The 22664-nt window shown below is 38.8% G+C and overlaps 1 protein-coding gene across 1 annotated transcript in view; it reads right to left on the reverse strand.

The window, feature by feature from the left end:
• Window positions 1-18724, reverse strand: part of efna5a (ephrin-A5a) — a 62444-nt gene extending 43720 nt beyond the window's left edge. Inside the window, exon 1 of the mRNA XM_051092963.1 lies at window positions 17916-18724. Within this exon, the coding sequence (XP_050948920.1) occupies window positions 17916-18040 (125 nt within the window). The 5' untranslated portion in view covers window positions 18041-18724. The remainder of the gene's footprint in view (window positions 1-17915) is intronic.
• Between the last annotated feature and the right edge of the window lie 3940 nt (window positions 18725-22664).

Below are 22664 nucleotides of genomic sequence, written 5' to 3' on the forward strand. Positions count from 1 at the left end.
TACAGCTTGTGGAAAAATAGGACCGTCTGAGTGCGAGGCGCAGGAGGTTATCGCCAGGCCAGCGTTAAGAGAAAGCACATGTTTGGCCTCGCTTTAGAGGCTAATGTCAGTGGGATTGAAAGGCTGGGAAAACTCCAGACTGATTCCAGCACCATCCAGCCAATGGCAGACCAGCGAGACATTAATAACCGGCATGCAATACTTTTAATGCCCCATCAAATTTTATTAAGCACAGTAGCCATCAAACGCAAAATAGATGCTTTTTTCGGTAGGTTACATGCTGTATAAAATATTATAAAATGTTTTTTTTTGGTGGAGCCCCAATCCTGAGGTCATTCCGGAGCTTTATTTCCAGAAACGGCCAGGAGAGCACATCACCACGGAGACGTCTGCCCTGATGATCCTCACAGCTTCAAAGAGCTCAGTCCCACACATATAAAACCACAGAGGCGCAGACATATGAAAGGCGTCTGTGTGGATGTGAGCGCGTGTGCGCGTCTGCGTAGGTCAGTATTGGCGCGTTTCTCTGTGTGTGTGTGCGTGTGTGTGAAATCCTATCAATGTCACAAAGGTCACGCTCGCTCAAGATAACCCGGGGAGATTGGTGTGAGGTGCCAGGGTTTTTTCTTCTCTTTATTTTGTGATTAGGTGTCACAAGGATTTCTTTGGTGTCACAATGAGGCCTTTCATGTTGTGGGCACCTCAAGGTTTAATAGGCGATTCACTACATTCGGCATGAAATGTAAAGAAAGAAACCGGCCGGCTCACAATACCCGGCGAGACCACAATTGCATGCGCACCAACCCCTTTTTTTTAAAGCGTGAGGAATTCTATCCTTTTTGTTGTAAAATGTTTGTGTAATTCCCACAGGAAATCTGGGATCGAATGCTCGCGCACAATGAACACAGAGACGTCCATTTAGCGTGTCACTCAGCTTGTGGTAAAGCTTATTCGGCTGAGTAATGTTTAAGGGGAACTTTTAAAGGTTAAAGTCGGCGGCCAGGATCAGTAAAACGAATGGAACGGCCTAACGAAATAGTCTGTCAAAACAGTGCCTCGCCACAGTTCAACAAATATGTTACCATGTTTACGGTGACCATGACAACAGCTCTGCGAATAGACGTGTTCGGTGATCATGCTTATTTTGTGATTCATGCTCACCCTGAAGTCCCTTTTTCCACTGTGCGTCTAAGAATATTCCCTTGTGCGCTTGAAAGAAACTGTGCATTTAAGAGGATCCACAGACTGACTGACAGTATTTCTATATATGAGGTCATGCACCACTATTCAACACTCAAAAGTTTGAATATTAAGGTCTGGTGTGAGAAGGAATCTAACTGGCTGTTGACCCAGGTGTTTATATTTTTACATTAACAATGTAACCAATATTCGAATAAAAATTTACAGATAATTTACACACCCTCTTGTCATCCAAGATGTTCGTGTCTTTATTTCTTAAGTCGTAAAGAAATTATGTTTCTTGAGGGACAACATTCCATAATTTCTCTCCGTATAGTGGACTTCAATGGTGCCCCCAAAATGCAGTTTAAATGCGCTTCAAATGGCTCTAAACGATCCCGGCCGAGGAAAAAGCATCTTATCTAGCGAAACGATTGGTCATTTTCTAAACAAATTGACAATTTATACACTTTTTAACCTCAAATGCTCATCTTGTCTCGTCTCTGCGATGTGCATTCGTAGTCTGTGTAATCTGGATCAATACAGTTAGGGTATGTCCAAAAACTCCCGTCTCGTTTTCTTCTTCAACGTCAAAATCATCCTACATCGCTGTTTTCACTTTGTAAACACTGGGTACAAATTGTCAGTTTGTTTCGAAAATGACCGATCATTTTGGTAGACCCTTCTTCCTCGGCTGGGATCGCTTAGAGCCATTTGAAGCTGCATTTAAACTGCATTTAAACAGCATTTTGGAAGTTCAAACTTGGGGGCACCATTGAACTCCACTATATGGAGATGAGTCCTGAAATTTTTTCCTTAGGAAACATAATTTCTTGTCGACTGAAGAAAGAAAGACACAAACATCTTGGATGTCATTTTACTTCTTATTTTGATGTAACAAAGTGGTTATATTACTTTTATATTACTTACTTTTTTTAAATTAGTTTTCCTATTAACGTCATTATATTGTTTATTCGCAGAATGTGCACAAACACACACGAGGCGGGATTTTTTGCATGAACCAATCACTGCCGATCACAACCAGTCATATCCAATCACATCGTGATGGAGGCATTGCCTCTTCTCACGTGACTTTCTCCAATTCATTCTCAATTACCCCCCACCAAACCCACGGTACACTTTCATAAGTCTGTTAAAACTCAATGGGCTCAGGGGAGGCAAGAAAGACAGTAACTTTACCTGCTGGTGTCACTGTTGGACAGTGTTTCTTTAGAAAAACGAAGGATTTATATGTTTTTAAAGACATACTGTAATATTAAAATTTGTAAATAAAAAAAAAAAGCATGAATTACATAAAAAATTAAATGTCAACAACATTTTGAAAAAGTTGCCCTCTACGTCTGTCCTTCAATCATCAATTTTTAGTTGCAGGACGTTGACTTAAGTAAAGTAGACAACACTGAAACATATGCGGCCAAGAGAGCGACATACATAAAAGAGATTCTGCAAACAGATCTGAGAGCAGGGCTCTTTAGCAGAGACAGTTTTATAACCTGATTCACTCAGCAGAATACAGCGCCATAAAAGAAGCTCTCTGTCCATGCAACGTCATGGCACGATGACAGGCCGTGTTAATCACCGCCGTTATATGCACATCCAGCAGACAATCTGCAGCCACAACTGAAGCCTGGACTGCATAGCTCAATCAGCCTGAGCCCAGCAGACCAGAGCCTGTAAACCGCTCTTATTCCCAGAAAATTCTGCTGAGGGAAGGAGGTAATATCTTCTCTCGTCATAGCTGCAATGGTCTAGGTCTGGTTCTGATCAGAGATAAATGTCTTGGTGAGTGGACTGTGCTGCGCTAGACAGCTCTTTGTGGTTTTAGGGCCTGTATGGGGTCAGTATGGATCATTTTGTTGATAGAGGCCTGATGTGGGTAAATTACAGTGTCAAAAGTATAACTCGAAACGGTCACACCGGGTGCACTCTAAGTACTTGCATGCCGCACAGTGATTTTGAGTACAAGTCGTCACCAGCAATGGTCTTTTTAGGCACAATTAGTTAGGTATACATGACTGCGCAAATACTCTCGGAGCTCCATTCTGTGTCATTCAGAATTGAATTGCAGCAGCAAACAGGATACAGAATTGCTATTTCTATTTATTTTTTTCGTAGAAGGCAAGAAGAATTCCTTTGGTTTACAAGCAATAAATATAATGGTAATTTATAACTAGAAAAACAGTTTGAATGCTAGCTTTACTTGTTTGAATGGTTTAAAGAAAGACTAAAGGCTTGAAGTTTGAAGGCTTATAGGTCTTACAGAAAGAAAGAAAAATAGATAGAATCAAGACAGAATAAACAATAGAACAACAGAACGATTAGGTATACGATTAGATATGGATACAACGAATGATAGAAAGAGCAGCAGAAAGATAAAAAGTCATTAACAAATGATGGATAGAAAACACAATAGACTAATAGAAGGATAGACAGAGATAGAACAATAGATGGAATGATAGAATGAGAGAGAACGATAGATAAAACAAAAGATAGAATGATAGATAGATAGATAGATAGATAGATAGATAGATAGATAGATAGATAGATAGATAGATAGATAGATAGATAGATACACGGATAGAGAGATTGATAGAGCAACAGAACTATAGACAGAATGAAAAAACAAATGATAGATAGATAGATAGATAGATAGATAGATAGATAGACATAGAAGGATAGATAGATAGACAGAACCATAGACAATAACAAAATAAACGATAAAACAAATGACAGATAGAATGATAAATAGAACAACAGAACGATAGAACAACAGATGATAGATAGATAGATAGATACAGATAGATAGAGAGAGAGAGATGATAGATAGATAGATAGATAGATAGATAGATAGATAGATAGATAGATAGATAGATAGACAATAACAAAAACAATAAAACAAGTGACACAGAATGATAGACAGAACAATAGAACGATCGATAGAATAGATAGATAGACAGACAGAACTATAGACAATAACAAAAAACGATAAAACAAATGACAGATACAATGATAGACGGAGCAATAGAACGATAGAACAATAGGTAGATAGATAGATAGATAGATAGATAGATAGATAGATAGATAGATAGATAGATAGATAGATAGATAGATAGATAGATAAAGCGACAGAACTATAGACAGAACGATAAAACAGACGATAGATAGATTACATGTTTTTAATTTCTTTGAAGTACAATTTGTTAAAATTCTTCAGACCTGAATTTTGCCCAAAACTTTCATGTTTTACCCAGACTGAAACTTCAAATCTTTTGCCTTGTTAGTCAAAACTGTGGATCGGCAGATAAACTTAACAAATAGATGGGACAGAAAGATTTAAGATGCTGACTGTGAATTTCAAAGAGACAGCTTTAAAAGCGAGGCTGCCAACTATCACGTGTCTACACCTGCAGATAACCTTCGACTCAGCTTTCATGGGGCGTTTGATTCACGGTGGCCTCCTCGCTGTCTAGGGTGAGAAGGAGCGCACCACGAAGAGAGGAAAAGTCCCTGTGATGGTGCTGATAGTCACACTCTCGGTGTGTAGTTTCCTCCATCTGTGAGAAACAGCCTGCGCTGCTTGCTCAGCGGGAAAAGACACACACACACAAACACAGAAGGGTGGAGCCACCGTTCTGGCCTGAGATTCCAATCACTCCGACTCACATTCGCGTTTATTTGTCCCTATCAGACAAAGCAAACGGCACGCCGCGATATTTATTTACGCAACTAATGGAAGAAAACTCCTACATTACCAGGTGCTGACATCAATCCTAACTCAAATTTGTATCGTATGACATTATCGAGAACATAAACCAAACAATAGACTTCTGCGAGTCATGTGAGAGTTCGGCTCCCGCTTAGATCCTGCTGATGTGCTGAAACCTCCTACTTGTGCCAATGAGAGAGGTGTCAGACACAATTAGACACCTTGCTCTGCGCGCCGCGTGGACCAACGCGCTACTTGTCTCTTCTCATTTACAAAGATTTTGTTCAACAGTTCTTTCATCTTCTTCCACAGACCATCTATTTCAATTGGAAATGAATGCGCTCAGACATAACCAAACAGAATTTAGCAAGAAATAGTCCTCAGTTAGAAGCTAAACAAGGCAGGCACGATTACGGTCTCAGCCACTGAACCAAAACTCTCCAGAGAGGTTGCAGCTTTTCTGCTAGCTACAAACTTCTGGTACGTTAAACAGCCTGTAAGTGCTGTTTTATAACTAGGCAAGTTAAACCAAATTCTCAAGCAAACTGGATCAGCTGAAACTTGGCCTGTCAGCTTTATACTTTTAACTTATTGCTTTTTTTATTCCATGTTAGTACCAAAATAATCTTCAAGGCAAGAACAGAACAACTAAAAATACAATTTCAAACATTAATACAAGCTTTTTTCAAACTAATATTTAAAAGAAATTCTAAAACCTTTTAAAAGTTTTTAAAACTTTCTAAAAAAGCCTAACATTTCTTGTGATTAATTACAGAAAAAAAGCTTTCAGCTTTATACATTCATTTTGTGTGTGTTATTTTTTAATTCCATGTCAGCACCAAAACATTCATGTTAAAAACTGGATAGCTAAAAAATACAGTGACAAACATTAAAACAAGCTCTTACAACACTTTTTTAATAATAATTTTTCAATGTAATTATTGATAGAAATTCTTAATTTTTTAAAACATCCATTAAATATCTAAAAAAAAGCCTTACATTTCTTGTAAATAATTATATAAAAAGAAAAAGCTGTCAACTTAATGCATTCATTTTGTGTGATTTTTATTTTTTTTTTAATTTCATGTCAGCACCAAAAATTTTCATGTTAAGAACAGGACAGCTAAAATACAGTGACAAACATTAAAAACAGTAAAAACTCTTACAGCACACACACACACACACACACACATATATATATATATATATAATAAAGTAATAGCTGATATAAATTCTAAAACCTTTTTCCTAAGATGTTTTAAAACATCAATTAAATAACTTTCTAGGGGTAAAAAAAATGTCATGTGACAAAATTTAAAAAATTAAGTATCCTTTTTAATTTTTATTTTAAAAAAATAATATATATATATATATATATATATATATATATAATAAATTTTACCCCCATTTTCATTTGAATATTTTGATTTTTTTTTTATGTAATCAAAAATGTATATGCAATTACGTATATGTATTGTTTCCCATTCGGAAACCAATAGTGCAAGACCTCACGCTCTTTAATCAAATCTAGTTTTCTTAGGTGCTATTTATACCTAATGTTACAGTTCACAGGTTGCTCATCTGACGGGCCCAACATATGATTCGCATACCAGCACAGATACCAGAGCTATGCATATTTTCTCTGAAAACACCGTCCTCACGCCCTGTAAAAACGCCCCAGGGCTTAACGCAGGAATGTGCCCGACCAGTTTCTCTTTCTCTCTCCCTTCACTAGAATGGGAGTCTTTTTTGGCAAACAGACCAATTCAATTAGCACCTGAAAGAAAGTGGGCTCCTCAGTGTAATTATATCATCGGTTTAATTGGAGAATTCTGGGAAGCCTTCTGTTGAACGCAGCCTTCTTCAGCCACGGCCCCGCTCTCTGCGCTGCAGTTCATTTCCACTAGTTTGTTTTGAACACAGAAAACCACTGAGGTTGTTGCTGTGATTACACATTTGATTTGGAATTAAAATGACTCACAGTGTTGGCTCGAACTTGATGTACTTATGCCCATCAATCTTGGTGTGGACAACATTTCCAGGTATTATTCAGCTGGTTTTCCCCCACCCTAACAGACACTCTTGTCATTAAAAGCCGCCATTCATTTCTAAATAGTCCTATTTAAATTTGGTTTACTTCTAGAATTGGATTCCATAGATTTTTATGCAAAAGCATCCCTGATTATAATCCGTTCTGCCAAATACCATATTTACTACAGTTATTTTCACTACTTTAAAACTGAAGTAACTTTAGTAGCCAACACTGGCATTAAGTCAAGAAAAAACTTTTTTTTTTTTTAACCAAATGTAGATTAATATCCCAGTGGCATTTTCTTGATTAAATACCAATGACTTACACTATCAGAAAAAGAAAAAGAAAAAAAAAAAACAATTCTATTTTATATTTCTACATTAACAATGTAATCAGTATTCTATTTATTAAAGCCAAGTATGAACTCATCAATGTTTTGTTTTAAGCATGAGTTATTATTTCCAAAATAATAACTCAAGGCAGTAACAGTTTAAACAATATATTTTATACGTTCAGCAATACTTTTTAATAGTTAGCTATTTTTTAATTTTTCAGATCATCAGTCATTAAAGCTCACTAAAAACTGATTACTCACTAAAAATATGTTTTTCAGACCATTTTAAGTCTTATTTTGCCGTAACAAAGAGGTTTTATCTAGGTGTGTGATTTGACTTGCTTTTTTAAATTAGTCCCATTAACGCTATTATATTGTTCATTTAGACACGGAATAAAGAAAGGCGGGATTTATCACATGAACCAATCACAGCTGAACAGAACCAGTCATATCCAATCATATCGTAATGGAGGCATTGCCTCCTCTCATGTGACTTTCCCCCATTCATTCTCAGTGACCCCCCACCAAACTCACCGCACACTTTAGGGGGTCGCTGGTGTTGCTGTTGGACGGTTTTAATTTAGAAAAACAAGTGATTTATACATGTTATATTTTGTAATATTTGCATTTGAATTTTGAGAGGACATTGCCTTCCTTGCCTCGTCGGATAATTGAACAGATACTTTATATGGATTTTAGGGTAGTACATCTAGTACTTAGGCTAAAAGATTTGATTTCTTTAGGTATACTTTTTGTTTTGCCCTCAGTGAGTCCTGAACAGTAAACTTATTTATTCTTGATACAGCAAATCTCTGTGCCATCATGGGTTATTTGAGGGCAGCCGCAACCCAACAGAGCTGAATAATGACCTTAATGACTGAACACAAACACACATGGACACACTCGCAAACGAACAAAAACACCATTTTGCAATCGGACCAAATGTGCAATTGGCAAATTTGCAGAGGACATTTAGAGGGCCTAATCTGAGCAAATCCAAACATCTCTTTTTTCCTTCTGCGAATCATAATTTAGCAGATGTTTGAGAACTGGAAAAAACTTGGAGGTGACTTTGATCTTTACAGCAGGACTTACTTCTAAAGCGTGAGAGTCTGTGAAACGGCGTAAGTGATTACCCTTGGCTGTCTTTTCAAACACTTATCAAACACTTTTATTTGAGAGATAAAACATCCTAAATGCATCATAAACATCTCAGAGTGGTGATTAGCTCGGGCTGGAACCCCGTTGGCTGGAGGTGCTAATGGAGCGAAGTCAAGAGAGTGACGGGAAGCCGCAGCCATGCGGTTGTGACCTTTCCGGCTTTGCCATCAAACTACGTGCCATGAGGTCAGTATAAACCGTTTTATTTGGTCTCACAATCACAATTTTCATTGTCTCACTGAGAAACCCAGAAACAATTAAACCCACTGAACTCCCACACCGCCTTCAACAAACCTTCATTTAACGTAATTCTGGTCTACAACAAAAGGGCTGTGAAAAATGAGACGTTTTCATTTTTCTTCAATGCGACGTGATAACATTATGAACTGACATTCTGTACGAATTATCACGTTTCAGCATCATTAAATAACGTTCACACCACAAGTGAAAAACCCAGCGTCCAGGATGTCAGATTAAAAGGGTGCAAATGTGGCAGGACATGCCGGTCCAGATAAGCACGACCGCGACGGGGTCTGTCTTCAACGGCACGTCTTCATCCCACGCGCTCCAAATGAAATTAGCGTGTCTGTCTGAGCGAAAGCGGAGATTCGCATTAAAATCGCACAGTGCTACACAATCATCTGAAAAGCATCTGGACTGAGTGATTTGCTCAATAGGCTTCACCGCACCGGCTCCATATGGCGAATTCAATGGCCACCGTGCGATATCGCACCCGGGCAGGGAGTGGGGAGATAGGCAAAATAATCAAACGCAGAAAAGAGAAAACACAAAGTCATTATAAGACATCAGGGATGAGACAGAGGCAGACGGGGATTCATTCCCCAGTGGGAAGGCTAAAATTGAGAGTGGCTGTGTGCTCGTATCCTAACACCCATATAACACATATTCCTTGCTTTCAAAGGCTGGTATGCATATCGGGATTATTGCTACAAGGGACTTGCCGACAAAAGATATTATCAGTTCGACAGGGTCGCCAGAGGGGATGGAAATGACATCAGAGTTAAGGCGGACAATAAAAAGGGGTGAGAACTCGGTAGAGCCCGGGCTACAGCCCAGCGTAAGCCGTTTCATCCCCAGCGTATCTGATATCAGCCCTTAAGACAGAGTCCGCGGACGTGGCAGACAACTGGCGACGGAGAGAGGGGAGCGACTGCAAGGCGGCCTCTGCGTCCCGTAACCTTCTCGGATCAAACTTTAGGTGTCCCGAAGTGTGTATGAATTATATGACGGCTAATATGAGAACATAACTTATGAATCACTCGCTGTTGGCAGGGACCAGCACCAGCCCAACTATTAAATCGACGGTGGTGCTCGTTCTCTCCACTTATGAAATACAGTGGCATGCTTTTAAGGGTGATCGATCTTTAAGTGAACTTACTGTGCAAATCACCTGAACCTAAAGTCAACTTGAGGATAATAAGAATGAATATGCTCTGCATTCAAGCCACCCCAAATTACTCTACTACGCTGATCTGCCTGAAGATACTCAACCCTTCAAAACCTTATTGGTTTCCCCAGATCTGCAGAGCCCCCGCTGATGATTCAATTGGTGGGTTTTGGTAACCACTCCCCTCCAATGCTTTGTTCCATGCCCTAGTTTTCAATAGTAAACAGGCACATTATAACATACTCATAGTAGCATGTTATAAATCATGGCTATAAATTAAAAAGAGGTAAAATATTACAACACAACCTTTTTAGCTTAAAAAATGTAGTAATGATAACTTAAATGGATGCGTATGTCATGATAGAAAAAATAATTGAATTATATTTTTAAAAGGTGCTTTCAGAAACAAGCTATATGGAAAATCTCTGGCTGGCAATAGCGGTAGCACTTGAACATCCCATGTGCATTGCGTGTCTAGACCTGACCAACTGAACTCCCACATCTATCCACACCAATAGTCACAAGATACTGAGACTTTTTTTCTAAATCAAATTTTCATCTGGCCAAAACACGAAACAACAAAATCTGATTTTAAATTAAAATTCTGTTCTTAGTCATACAATATTAATCTGTTTGTGAATGGATTCAATGCATTATAAATTTTGTCATGCTTTCATTAAATGTGCAACAATACTTGACATAAAACCTTCATTAAAAAAATCTATATATAAATACATCAATAACATTGCATTTACGTAGAGTAATTAACGTAATCCTATAAATTACTGCAAATTACTACGTGCAGGTTTGAGAACATTAGAAGGTGATGATTTGAAGGATTGTCTTTGTGTCTTTTCAGGAAAGCAGAAATGCCCAGAGGGCCGTAGGTACAGCCATAAAAATGGTTTATTTGTTTCCTGAGCACATTTAGTGCTTATGTTTCCATCGGAAGCCTTTATGGCATCGCAATAATATTTATGTCCAAGACAGATGGTTTCCTTTGAGTTACAATGGGATCGTATTTCTATTCATGTCTTGTGGTTGCACAAAATTCCTCCTGACAAATTTATCGTTTTTTTGAAAAAGATTTCTAATGAAGCCAGTGCATGCACGGTTATTAATTCACTGGATGAATGGCTGTGGAACATACAGTTTGAAATTTATTGTATATGAGGAAAAATCATTTTGAACTACTTCTGTTGGGAAGCAGACATATAGATTTTTTTTTTTTTTTTTTCAAATTTAGGGTATTTAGACATTGGAGAATTATATGCTTAAAAACCAAGGTGTTTTAAACTTATCATGTAACTTACCGAAAGTTTAATTTTCATGTATGTAGCCATAAAAGCAGTTATTCAAATTCATTATAAATAGCACAACAGCTCTAAACCAACAAAAGCCTATCCTAATCCTAAAAAGAAAAGACTTATCTGTGCATTTACTCATGTTTTTAATCACATTTGGGATTATTCCCCCTGCTTCATGCTTCAAAATGTTGGCAAACCAAAAAAGGCAGCAAAGCTGACATAGGGAAAAAAACAGCTTCTTTTTGATCACTGACCACATCCTTAGATTCCTTAGATATACTGCAATACTACTAAAGCAGAAATGCATGTTAATTATTCAGCCTAATAAAATGTGACACTTCCAGTTTTCACCTTTCCCAGTTTCAGTGTTTTGCTTTACATCATTTGTTCTAGTCCGAGTAGTCAAATTAAGAGGACCAGTAATGATTAGTTTCAGTTAACTAGTATGATGATTCAAAGAAAGCTTGAGGGGAAGAAACCTTCATTTCCTGCAGTCACTCTGAATGGTCGCGGGGCCGCTTTGAAACAGGATGATACTGGTTAGCGGCTCATTGTCTATTAGACAAAGTAGGGCTGTTCGCCCATTAGCACCTCTTTGTACTGACTGCTCAAGGTGTGACACACAACTTGTCACAGGAGCAGAGTGAGCACGCCTGCAGTTTCACTGAATCACATGAGAGTTCAAAGGAGTCAAAACAATGGCACACGCCCATATGCATATTCAAAATGCCATTTTGACTGCATTACGAATCAAATGAACAAGCAGTGCATCACCACTTATGACAAAACAGTCACGTTTTTGCTCACACCAAATGACCGGCACGTATCTTCCTTGCGTTCGCTTAGCCAGAAGGTCACTTTTGGAATAGGAAGTGCTTGATTGACTAGCGGCTGACACTTCTGTCCTGCTTCTTTGTGATGACCTGTTACTCCAGCTGCCCTCTCATCCCCTGCAATGTTTGCTGCCCCACGCACGCGATCCCACTCCCGGCTGCCAGCAGTGCGCTTGTCCGCCTTGCCGCTTCGCTGCACCCTCTCATCGCATTACTTCTGCTATTCTAACTTTTCCATCAATTATGCACAAGAATAACTGAGGCCTGGCCACAGCAGATACATAAAAGCGGAGTGGATGCCTCCATGACTCCACCGTCTGCCAGCATGTTCCCCCTACCAGTGATACTAGTGCCAGAGCACCAGCGTACAGTCGCACGAGTCAGGTTTACGACGTCTGTGGTGTAAATCAAATGTGTAAATTTAGAGTTAACGCTTTAGGACTAGGTTGCTTGCTCGGAATGGGATCGACATATTAGAGCGAAACTGATAGCGGATAATAAACTGTTCTTTCTTTTGCACTGATTGACTGGAAGATATAAATCAAGCACAGTTTGGAAGGAAATCAGTTGTAACGTTTTAAAAAACAGGGCTTGGGAAGGGCTACAAAAGAAGGAAACCTATTCCTAGGTCTGCTGCTGTTTCGTTCAAAACACAAAATGGAAGCAAGACTGAAAATGGCCGCGTGTACACTCCTACATCTGCTAGAAAAATATCAGTAGACTACTCATACTGACACGAAAGGACGGGCGACTAACTCATAGATAATGATAAATGTAATGAAAGTGTCATTAAATGACTAAAACAGTGAGAAAATGATTTAATGGTTTTATTCAATCTAATAATCTGTGGTGAAATCACTATGAATGAGAATTAATTCTATCAACTGCAATATAGCAAAACACTGACCTCAGGATTCCAATGATGGTCACATTGACCTCATTTTCTCAACATTGCGTGTGAAGGTTTGTTGGCCAGACTTTTGACTCTGAGATCGCAAACAGCGTTTAATATTTTATGGGTCCCAACGCTCGAAGCGTACTCAAATTTGTAACAAGGAAATGCTTTACCACTTACCACAGACTGATCGTCTACTATAAAATGCTCCGCAATCTCAAACCAAGACTGTGACGAGAACATCTAAGTCCCAAAAAGTTTTGAACATTTGTTTTTTTATTGAAAGAGGGACATTTCTGAATATGAATTGGTGAATGTGAACAGCTTAATGAAAGTGTCTCCATAAGTTAACTATTAAATTAGAGTTTGCTCTTTTGTGCTTTTATTTTCATTCATAAAAGGTTTGGTAAATTGAAAACGTCACATTGTGTTTTTCTCAATATTTAATTAACAATCTGTTGATTTCGTTGGAGCACCACCGTAGTCATAATTGCAATATGTTCATAATAACGGAGCCAAAGCCGTTTAATGGCAAAAAATGTTTTTGAAAAGACGCATGTCCTTCACCGCAACACAGAAATATTCATCATCCAATTTTTTTAATACTTTAAATGAGTGAAATATTTCTCGGTAGGCAGCTTCAAAAGATCCTTGTAGGTTCTTTTTTCTGGATGAGAAAGAAAGATGCAATTCTTCAGCCAAAAGTCCCTCATTTGTGCAGGTGAAAGCAGTTTTAAGGTTACGGACCAAGTTCAAATCTGTGAGACAAGTTTTTCAAGCCTTGGTTTCTTGTTCTTTCTTGTTTTCCTTTCAGGCTAACTCTTGCCAAGTCAGTCCATTTTTATTAGCTTAGCCTGTCGAACAAATGCTTCCTTCATTATTTCTCATTGCGATTAAATGTGCCGTAATGAAGGGCACAAAGAGCATACCGCTCGCGAAAGAATACGCAAAGCAGTCATTACCGCATGCTACATTTTCCTTCAATTCTTATCAAGGAGGCTTAGTAAACTTTAGGGTCCTTTCAGGAGCTTTATCAGGTCATTAAGGTCTGAAGCTGATTAATATGAATGGTTGTTGAGGTCGTGGCTCTCCGAGGGAGACACACAAGGGTGAAGGGGTTCAGAGGAAGTGTTTTGTATCTTTACACAATGGGCCGATGACCTCCTAAGCCCTTTAGTGCCTCTCTGTTAATACCTTCAGCCGAGCCTTCAAAGACGCCAGCGAAGACATTTCACCACTCACAGTTTAAAAGCTCACCGTGTATGAGGAGCTTACCTCAAGCAAACACAGAGCCCCGAAATGCATCAGTTATCATCTAAAAGTTCAGAGAGGACGAGCGAACGCTGTGATGACTCAAGCGTGATTTCGTAAAATGAAAAGAGAAAAGAAAGGAGACACTCCCCGAATTCTCTCTGAGATGCAATCATGACAGTTTATTAGCGGAACGCAAGAGCTGAGCTCTGAAGGAAGGGGGCCAGGCATCTCTCGGCGTGTTAGGGGTCATCAAACAGCAGGATGTTCTAGTTACCCCGCAGGGGAACTTTCTCTCTGCTGGAATGAGTCTTCCGATACCCCAAATCTTTTGAGAGCGCCAGTGCACCGCCACACAGGCCTGGAGGGTTAATCGGGATGGGGTGCGATTGTGAGACTCAAACTGAGAGGCCTGTGGTTCCCATCTGTAACTCTTTCCATTCTTTAGTCGGCCTGTATTTCCTTCGACAAGCCATGTTGTATGCACTTCCTGCGTGTAAGAGCCTAAATACTTTAAACTCTGGCAAAGATCCACTAAGGCAGGGAACAATGGCACCCTTTCACGTGGGCTGGGAGAAGACCGAGGTCTTCAGACCAGTCAATATTTGGACATGATTTTTTCTCCCCATTTAAAATCCAAGCGGAACCGAGCAGCAGGAGGCCAGAAGTGCCAGCGAGGGAAAAGGAGGGTAAACACGGAGAACAATACAAACTGAACCCCTCACAATACCACCGAGCAGCTATCACAATATCAACTGGCCACAAACCGCAAACCATGGGCTTTGTTTTTAAAGTGGGGATTAAAACTGAGCCGGCACAAAAAGGAAACCATTTGAGGTCATATTGCGCAAGAGGTGAAAAAGAGATGGCTTTACAGGAGATCTATGACATTTCCCATTTTTGTACTGGAGAAATGAGCGACAGAGAAAGCGTTTAAGTGTGAAATGTTACAAAAAAGCTAAAGTGTAAAGAGGCCGTGCTGGTATTCACTACACCACCTGACAGAAAGGGCTTCAAAAACTGTAGGAAAAGTGCCACATCTGTTATTGGGAGATTTGAGAGGCATTATCAGTGATTAAAACGGGACTCCGTCAGAATGCTGAAATCCCTCTCCCCAGCTGTTAGGTCCATTCGACAGACCTCTTTGATGGACAGCGGTATCGGCTTCCATGGCACCACATACACAAACAGCCAGAAGATTAAGGTAGGAATTCAATACTGATTCCTAACTGATCCTGCCTATCAACAACAAATAAACAGGTTTCATTTTCAACACAAGGCCTATTTTAGTTCAAATGGAAATACCAGGAAATGGCACAAAAAAATATTGACAAATGAATATATTTGCAATGTAGATCGCATATCTGGATTACCCAAACACTACATTCTCAGAAACACAGGAACAATAAGCTCTCTATCTCAAGCCAATCCAGCAATGCCTGCGAAAGAACACGTCTCGAACTAAGAAATGACTAATCTGAGAACGAGCTGGGAAACTTCAGAGGAAATCTGCCAACTTGAATTGAATTTGTAATTGCAAACGGCGTGGACCGCATTGGAGTGGGGGGGAAAAAAGAGCCTCCGAAACCCAGTGAAGCTTGTAAGACCACCATATGTAGAGCAAGACCGAGGCTTACATATGAATGGGAGCGCTGCAAATCTCAGGCCAAAAACTAAAGGAGCCATTCCCCCCTAAATCCTCTAAAGAATCTCTATAGACTCCGCCGTACTCACTCATGTGAAAATACTAGCAATCACTCAGTATGTTCGCCGACGCTCTAAAGTGCAACTCCTACGCTTGCGAAATATCGATTAAGAGATAAGCTTGTCTGCGTGCTTTGAGAAAAAAAATAGCTGTGATTCTGTTATTATAGTGCATTGTTTGTCACTAAATGCCAATGAGCTATTAAGAACTTCAATTAAAGCTCTAATGTAGGCAATCTTTCTGACAAATTAATATTTCATGGCACGGCTATCTAAATCTTTGAGTTGAGGACTTTTGCACAGCTGTCTCTAATGTTCGTAATTTAGCCATGTTAATGAGCGACATTAAAAAGGGTAGATGCGGCAACACAATGAACCGACCAAGCATCTTAAAAACTACCAAAGATGTGATCTAAATGGAAAAAGTCCAACATGAGATCGACGTACAGACACATTCTGATCCGAAGGTTGCTTGTTTTGTGGGTTATGAGTGACATTCAAGGCCCCAAGGTCTTGCCAGAGAGTGCTGCTACATTATACAGCACAGCTAGATTTGAATTAGGCCATTGGGTGAGTGTATGAATGTGAATGAGAGATACTCATTTGAACTAACTCATTTATTTGCTAGAGGGGCCTCATTTTGCCCAGACAAAACCTAGGCAGGGAGCCTCCAACACACACACATGCAGATTTTCACGATCACACAAACACACATTTCTGCCGAGCTATAGAAACCGTGCTCGCCCTCGGATTCACCCTAACCGGAGCTCAATGCTGTCCGATGATGGTTAACCGCAGCCTTGTGCTGTTATCACTGAACGTGTGACCCCTCTCTCATGAGCATGCACCCAACTGGGCATCAGCCACTCCTGAAATGCCTCTCTGGGTTGACCCATTGTGTAAAGCCAGCATGGGGCTGGGGTGCAGGGCAGAGAGAAAGCCCCATGGCAACTGAAGAGGAACAACCGAGAATGGGGATGAGCTGGAATCACAGCGGCAAAGAGAAGGGGACAGTGAGCCTAATGTAATTTCAATATAAATATAGGCTACCTCTCTCTTAAGCTCTTAAGCAAATTATTTTTTTCACATGAATAATAAGAAATTAAGTTATGAATATTGGCTTATTCAAAATGCTCATTGACATTTAACACACCCCAACTATTAACAGCCATCAAATCAACTTATTCAAGTACTCACATTCAGCCAGAAAAGTACTTATTTCCACTCCTGATGCTATTTTTCATTACCACCCTTCACTGCACAGGAAGGTTATATTACCTTATTAGAAAACCTTTGTTGAAATCCATTACTGGCCCATTTTCTGCCACACATTTTATAAATGCTTCCAAAGAAATGCGAAGTGATAAAATTTTGCCCTTTTAGAATTATGATAACAAGCAAAATCACATTTAAAGAGGTAAATTGGATTTTAAAGAACAACTGACCAATGAGCCATGATATTTATTTCTAATGATGTTTCTAGAGGGCAATGTCTAGGACAAGCCTGTGGCACAGGGTAATGACTTTTTACTTTGAAAGAGCAGCTTGCTTGTCAATCTTCCTAAAGCAGAAAGAAGGAAAGAAACCCCTCTCATATTTTTCGGAATGAGGTTACAAAATCGCAATAAAAAGGTAGGAATATATAGCGAGCTACATTAGGAAGCACTTTTTGACAACTACTAAACTAAAGCTTATTAGCACGTTTAGTGTAAACCCTACAACAAACAAATTTAAAACAATTCGCGCTTCATTTATTTTCGCAAATCCTAGCGCTGTTTTTTGCCATGCTACTGTATGTACTAACTTCACAGACTTCAGAGTTTTTAGTTTACTGTAAAAATAACGCTGTCGAGTGTCTATCACGCGTTATGTGACATTTTGTTAGTAGTTTCGCCCTTACAGTGTGTATGTTGTGACTGTTGTATTATCTGTGAAAGTTATTCAAACGATCCTGACGGCTTGACTAACCTGTTCGGTTCGCAGCCGCGTTATATTTCGCTCGATATTTTGCGGACTGTGGCGCTTCTACATGACAGAAATGAGACGGCGTTGTAGTATATTTACTGCGCAAGTAACTAACTCACCTTGGGTTTGTTCGGTTCCAGTAGACAGCGTAGCGATCCGCCACAACCTTAGACGCTGGTTCCAGGCCCAACACAGACATCCACAGGCTGATCAACACAAAATAAAACATCTCCACCTGCGGCATTTCTGAAAGTTTCAATCGCAGCCCCCGTCGATACAGCGATCCGGTGATGAAGAACTGCGGGACCGGTCAGGGTTTCCTTGAATATCCCACGCTTGGAATTTCTTAGCTTCAAATGATGTTTCTTTTATTGCAAATAAATCAAAACAGAGCTGTACGACCGCAGTGTAAGGAATGACAGAGTCCCAAGAAGAGTCACAGTTACATGTAAATAATTTTTAGAAGAAACACCAAGAAGCCGGTTAATGCGCTCGCTGTCTGTCAATAGTCCAGTCTGATAAGCACATCGTTTCTTGCGATTTATCGACTTTTTTTCCACGAGGAAAAAAAACAATTAAGCAAATTTCAGGTCCTTTGAATGTTCACTTCTCATTCCAAAACGCGTCACCGTAGTTAGTTTGAGTGAATGAAAACAGCGTCCACTGGCACCTCATTCTCCAACATGTGAATGAAGACCTGCGCTGTTTGTGTGGTCGGACCTTGGCGTTTATAAACTGAATTAATGTAGACGCTGTCCTGAAGCGCTGTCTTCAGAGGAGGGTTAGGAAACCAAACTATCTTTCTGGACAGAAAGGAAAAGGTTTCGGCGTATTCGAGATTCACTGGTACGATATAGTCCACAACAGTAACCTTCCAGGCAGCTGAGTTGGTCAGGGTGCATGAGCCATGCTGTCTCAGAAAGAGAGAGAGAGACGGTACAGTTCCAGCGCTCGCTCTCTTTCTCATTGGTTTGCATTTTGAATGATGGGCGTCTCGGTTACAAAAACTACATCCCGCCTCCAAAGGTGGTAGAGCTGCTTTTTTACGGGGGTGTAATTCTCAAGAATATATTCATAGGGTAATATCACTTCAAAGGGTTCCTACTTCTTTTTTTGCCGGCTAGACAATAATATTTAGGAAACAACATTAGATTTATTTTACTGCATACATTTAACTAGTTGATTACATTTTTATATGAAAAAGAAAAGTGTATTATTTAACGTTGTGATATGAACAACCAGTCAGTAATGATACTAATTGAAGTATACAGAAATACAGGTAAGAAGGACGTTTCATGTTTTTAAGTGCCTTCCAAAATTAGTGTGCATCTGGTGAGACATCTACGATATTATAAGGACCAGGGCTGAGGGCTGGACTGGGACAAAAAAAAAAAAAAAAAAAAAATCAGCACTGGCATTTTGGTCTAAGCAGGACCAAAATATATATATAGCCAAAATATATATATATATATATATATATATATATATATATATATATATATATATATATATTGTGATACCTACTGATGAAACAAAAGGTGGGAATGAAAGAGTACATGAACAAGAGTATATGCTCTATCGCAGGCTGAAATGACATTAAACAAAGAACAAAACAATTCTGTAGCCATTTGAAATTAAAGGCAACCACTGTGTTTTGATCACAATCTAAACAAATAGGCATGAGCAGTTACAGAAAATGCATAATCATCCTCTGCCAGTATGTGGCGCGTTTAAGAACATTGGTTTCCGCTGTAAACAAATCAGCGCTGGGCTTATAAATTCTATTTTGATACGCATTATGTGGAGGTAAGATGAAAAGAAAATGCCAAACTTCTTAAGACAGTGAGTTCCTTTCAGATATATATTAATATAAACCTCCATCACCAATTCACTATTTAGGATTGTCGTAGAGCAGCAGTGGTTAAGCTGGTGACACTAACCGGTCCTAACCCAACCCTTCCCTGGTGAAAAAAACAGCATATGCTGGTAGGTATGTTTTGATGCTGGAATGCTGGTTAGGTAGGTTTTGATGCTGGTTTAAGCTGGTCCTTTGCTGGTTCATGCTGGTCCTTGACCAGCAAAAACCAGTAAAGGACCAGCTTAAACCAGCATCAAAACATACCTACCAGCATATGCTGTTTTTTTCACCAGGGTTACAAAAATTAACCATGGTTTAACTACAAATAAAACCAAAAAACCAAGGTTACTATAGTTAAACCATGGTAACCACAAATTAACCATGGTCTTGTTACACTAACCTTAGTTTAACCATGGTATTTGTAGTAAAACTATGGTTATACTAATCAATGCGCCAAAAAACATGGTTTGGCTACTACTTTTATACTATAGTAAAACCATGGTTAATTTTCATAAGGGTAACCATGATTTTACTACAAATAAAACCAAAAAAAACATGGTTACTATAGTTAAACCATGGTAACCACAAATTAACCATGGTCTTGTTACACTAACCTTAGTTTAACCATGGTATTTGTAGTAAAACTATGGTTATACTAATCAATGCGCCAAAAAACATGGTTTGGCTACTACTTTTATACTATAGTAAAACCATGGTTAATTTTCGTAAGGGTAACCATGGTTTTACTACAAATAAAACCAAAAAACCATGGTTACTATAGTTAAAACATGGTAACCACAAATTAACCATGGTCTTGTTACAATAACCATAGTTTAACCATGGTATTTGTAGTGAAACTATGGTTATACAAATGGTAATCAATGCGCCAAAAACCAGTTACAACACTTTTTTTCTATAATAAAACCATGGTTAATTTTCGTAAGATAAAAAACTGACTGCTAATTGTTATATGTCATATGTAAATTTAGTACAATCTTTGACAGATTCACTGAACTAATTACAGTGATTCAGTCACTCAGACTCGTGAATCATTTTGAGCGATTCATTAAAAGAACCGACTCATAAGAGTTAATCCCTCGTGAATCTGGCTACGCCGGTTTCACTTGTTCGACTATTTGTGGAATCAGTGAAGATGGATTCAGCAATTTTGGCATTTTTCGTGTTACACGGTAATTTTAACCTCATCCCGTTTAATTAGGGCAGCATGTTCTTAACAGGAGTAAAATCTAATTTCTAAATTCTAATCTAATTTGCAGTTTAGAAACAGAAAACGCTTCTTGAAAAATAATGTAGCTAAATGTATATACAATGTAACATTTTTAGAAAATTCCGCGAACGCCCACTGACCGCTTACACTTATAATATTTAAAGCTAACTTTTAAACATGTTCATTTGTTTGTCATTATCGGTTTCATACGGCCTACAATTTATAAAAATAAAGTGAAATGTAAACACTTTTGCTAAATCACCACACGAGAAAGCTTTAAACGAACACAAGCGTCTGATCATAAATTCATCGCAATGTAATGTTCAAAACGTGTGGTAGTTTATGTGGGTGGTTTGTGTGTTTTGCTTTTTGATATATCGACGCACATTTTCTCAAAACCACAACAGTTCCCACTCGCTCTCATCTGAAGCAAGTACATGGTTCAGCTGCACAGTTGACATTGCCCGTTCCCTCTATAGACCTTAAAGCCCTAATACGCCCCATAGTGGAGCGACTGAAAACCGCCCAGGAGAACACGTGGGCATGTGCTCAGCATGTCAAGGCTGCAGGATGGTCTATTGTGTTAGCCTACTTCAAACCAGCCCCCAGCTTTCTCTGTCCTTTTCATATGTGCGCTTATCTAGAATAAACAGCACAGAATTATCATTTAGATTTATTTGTCATTTCTAATGTAAGAGATCTCATGGACTTAGCGCTTTGGAATATATCAGGTCAGACCCATCAGTCCTAGAAGACTAATACACTATTATTTGCTTCATCTCAGACAAAGAAAGCCTTTTAATTAGGGTCAGACATCCAGCTACGATCTCATCACCGCATCCTCCTGCTCATTTCCCCCATTTCTGCATTAGATCTACACGCAAGCGTTTTACCGATTTAAACGATTGCAATAATATTACATGGTTCTTTGATTTTATTTTTTGTGCAATAAAAGATGTTTTCATCTAACTGCAAGTGTTTACTTTCTTCCCCAAAGCCTCATTCCAGTAGTGTGGAATAAACCGAAATTATATAATGTAATAACTGTCTATTGTTAAGTCCAAAGGCCCTTACTAGATTTCATATACACTGATCATCTTATCTGAGGTGATTTATGAACCATGAAGTCATTTTTTTGATCAGTTTTACAGTTTTACAACATGATGGATGAGAACAATAACATTTTACACCCATGTTTATTTTTGTGTTCCTTTAATGGATTGTATGTAGAACTATTTAACAATGCAGTGTAATGAAATCTACCATAACAAATGTCAATTTCCCAGTTTGTCTTTGCTAAAGGAATCTTTTCCTCCTCTTGTCCCCTCGTATGTTCGCATCATATGCTCCAATGCCTCTGCCGCACAAAATCCTGGAAGAATAAATGTTTATATTTCCCATAGTCACGCTGTTTATTTCTGTTTTTTAGAGCCTGGTCCTGAGCAGTTGAAACTGATGTAACAGACTCCAGCTGGACTGTCTGATCAATTTCTTCCATGCAGAACAGCCCGAAAAAGTTTTTAAACGCTTACGGTAAGTCACACTTCAAAGCGTATGAATTTTACTGCATTAAATGAAGAAAAAATGCTATTTTAGCAGCTTTATGAGCAATTAAATTGTGAGTGCAAATATTAATTTAAATAATAATGCTAAATGTTTAATATTAACCATTATACGTTTATTAGAACTCGTGTGGCATCTTGTAAATGGTCCCTAAAATAAAACATGAACTGAATCATCCAATTATTCCAAAATGAGAAGAAAAAAATCATTTTTTTAGCC

This window comes from Labeo rohita, chromosome 21, assembly GCF_022985175.1.
Source record: "Labeo rohita strain BAU-BD-2019 chromosome 21, IGBB_LRoh.1.0, whole genome shotgun sequence".
Taxonomy (NCBI): Eukaryota; Metazoa; Chordata; class Actinopteri; order Cypriniformes; family Cyprinidae; genus Labeo; species Labeo rohita.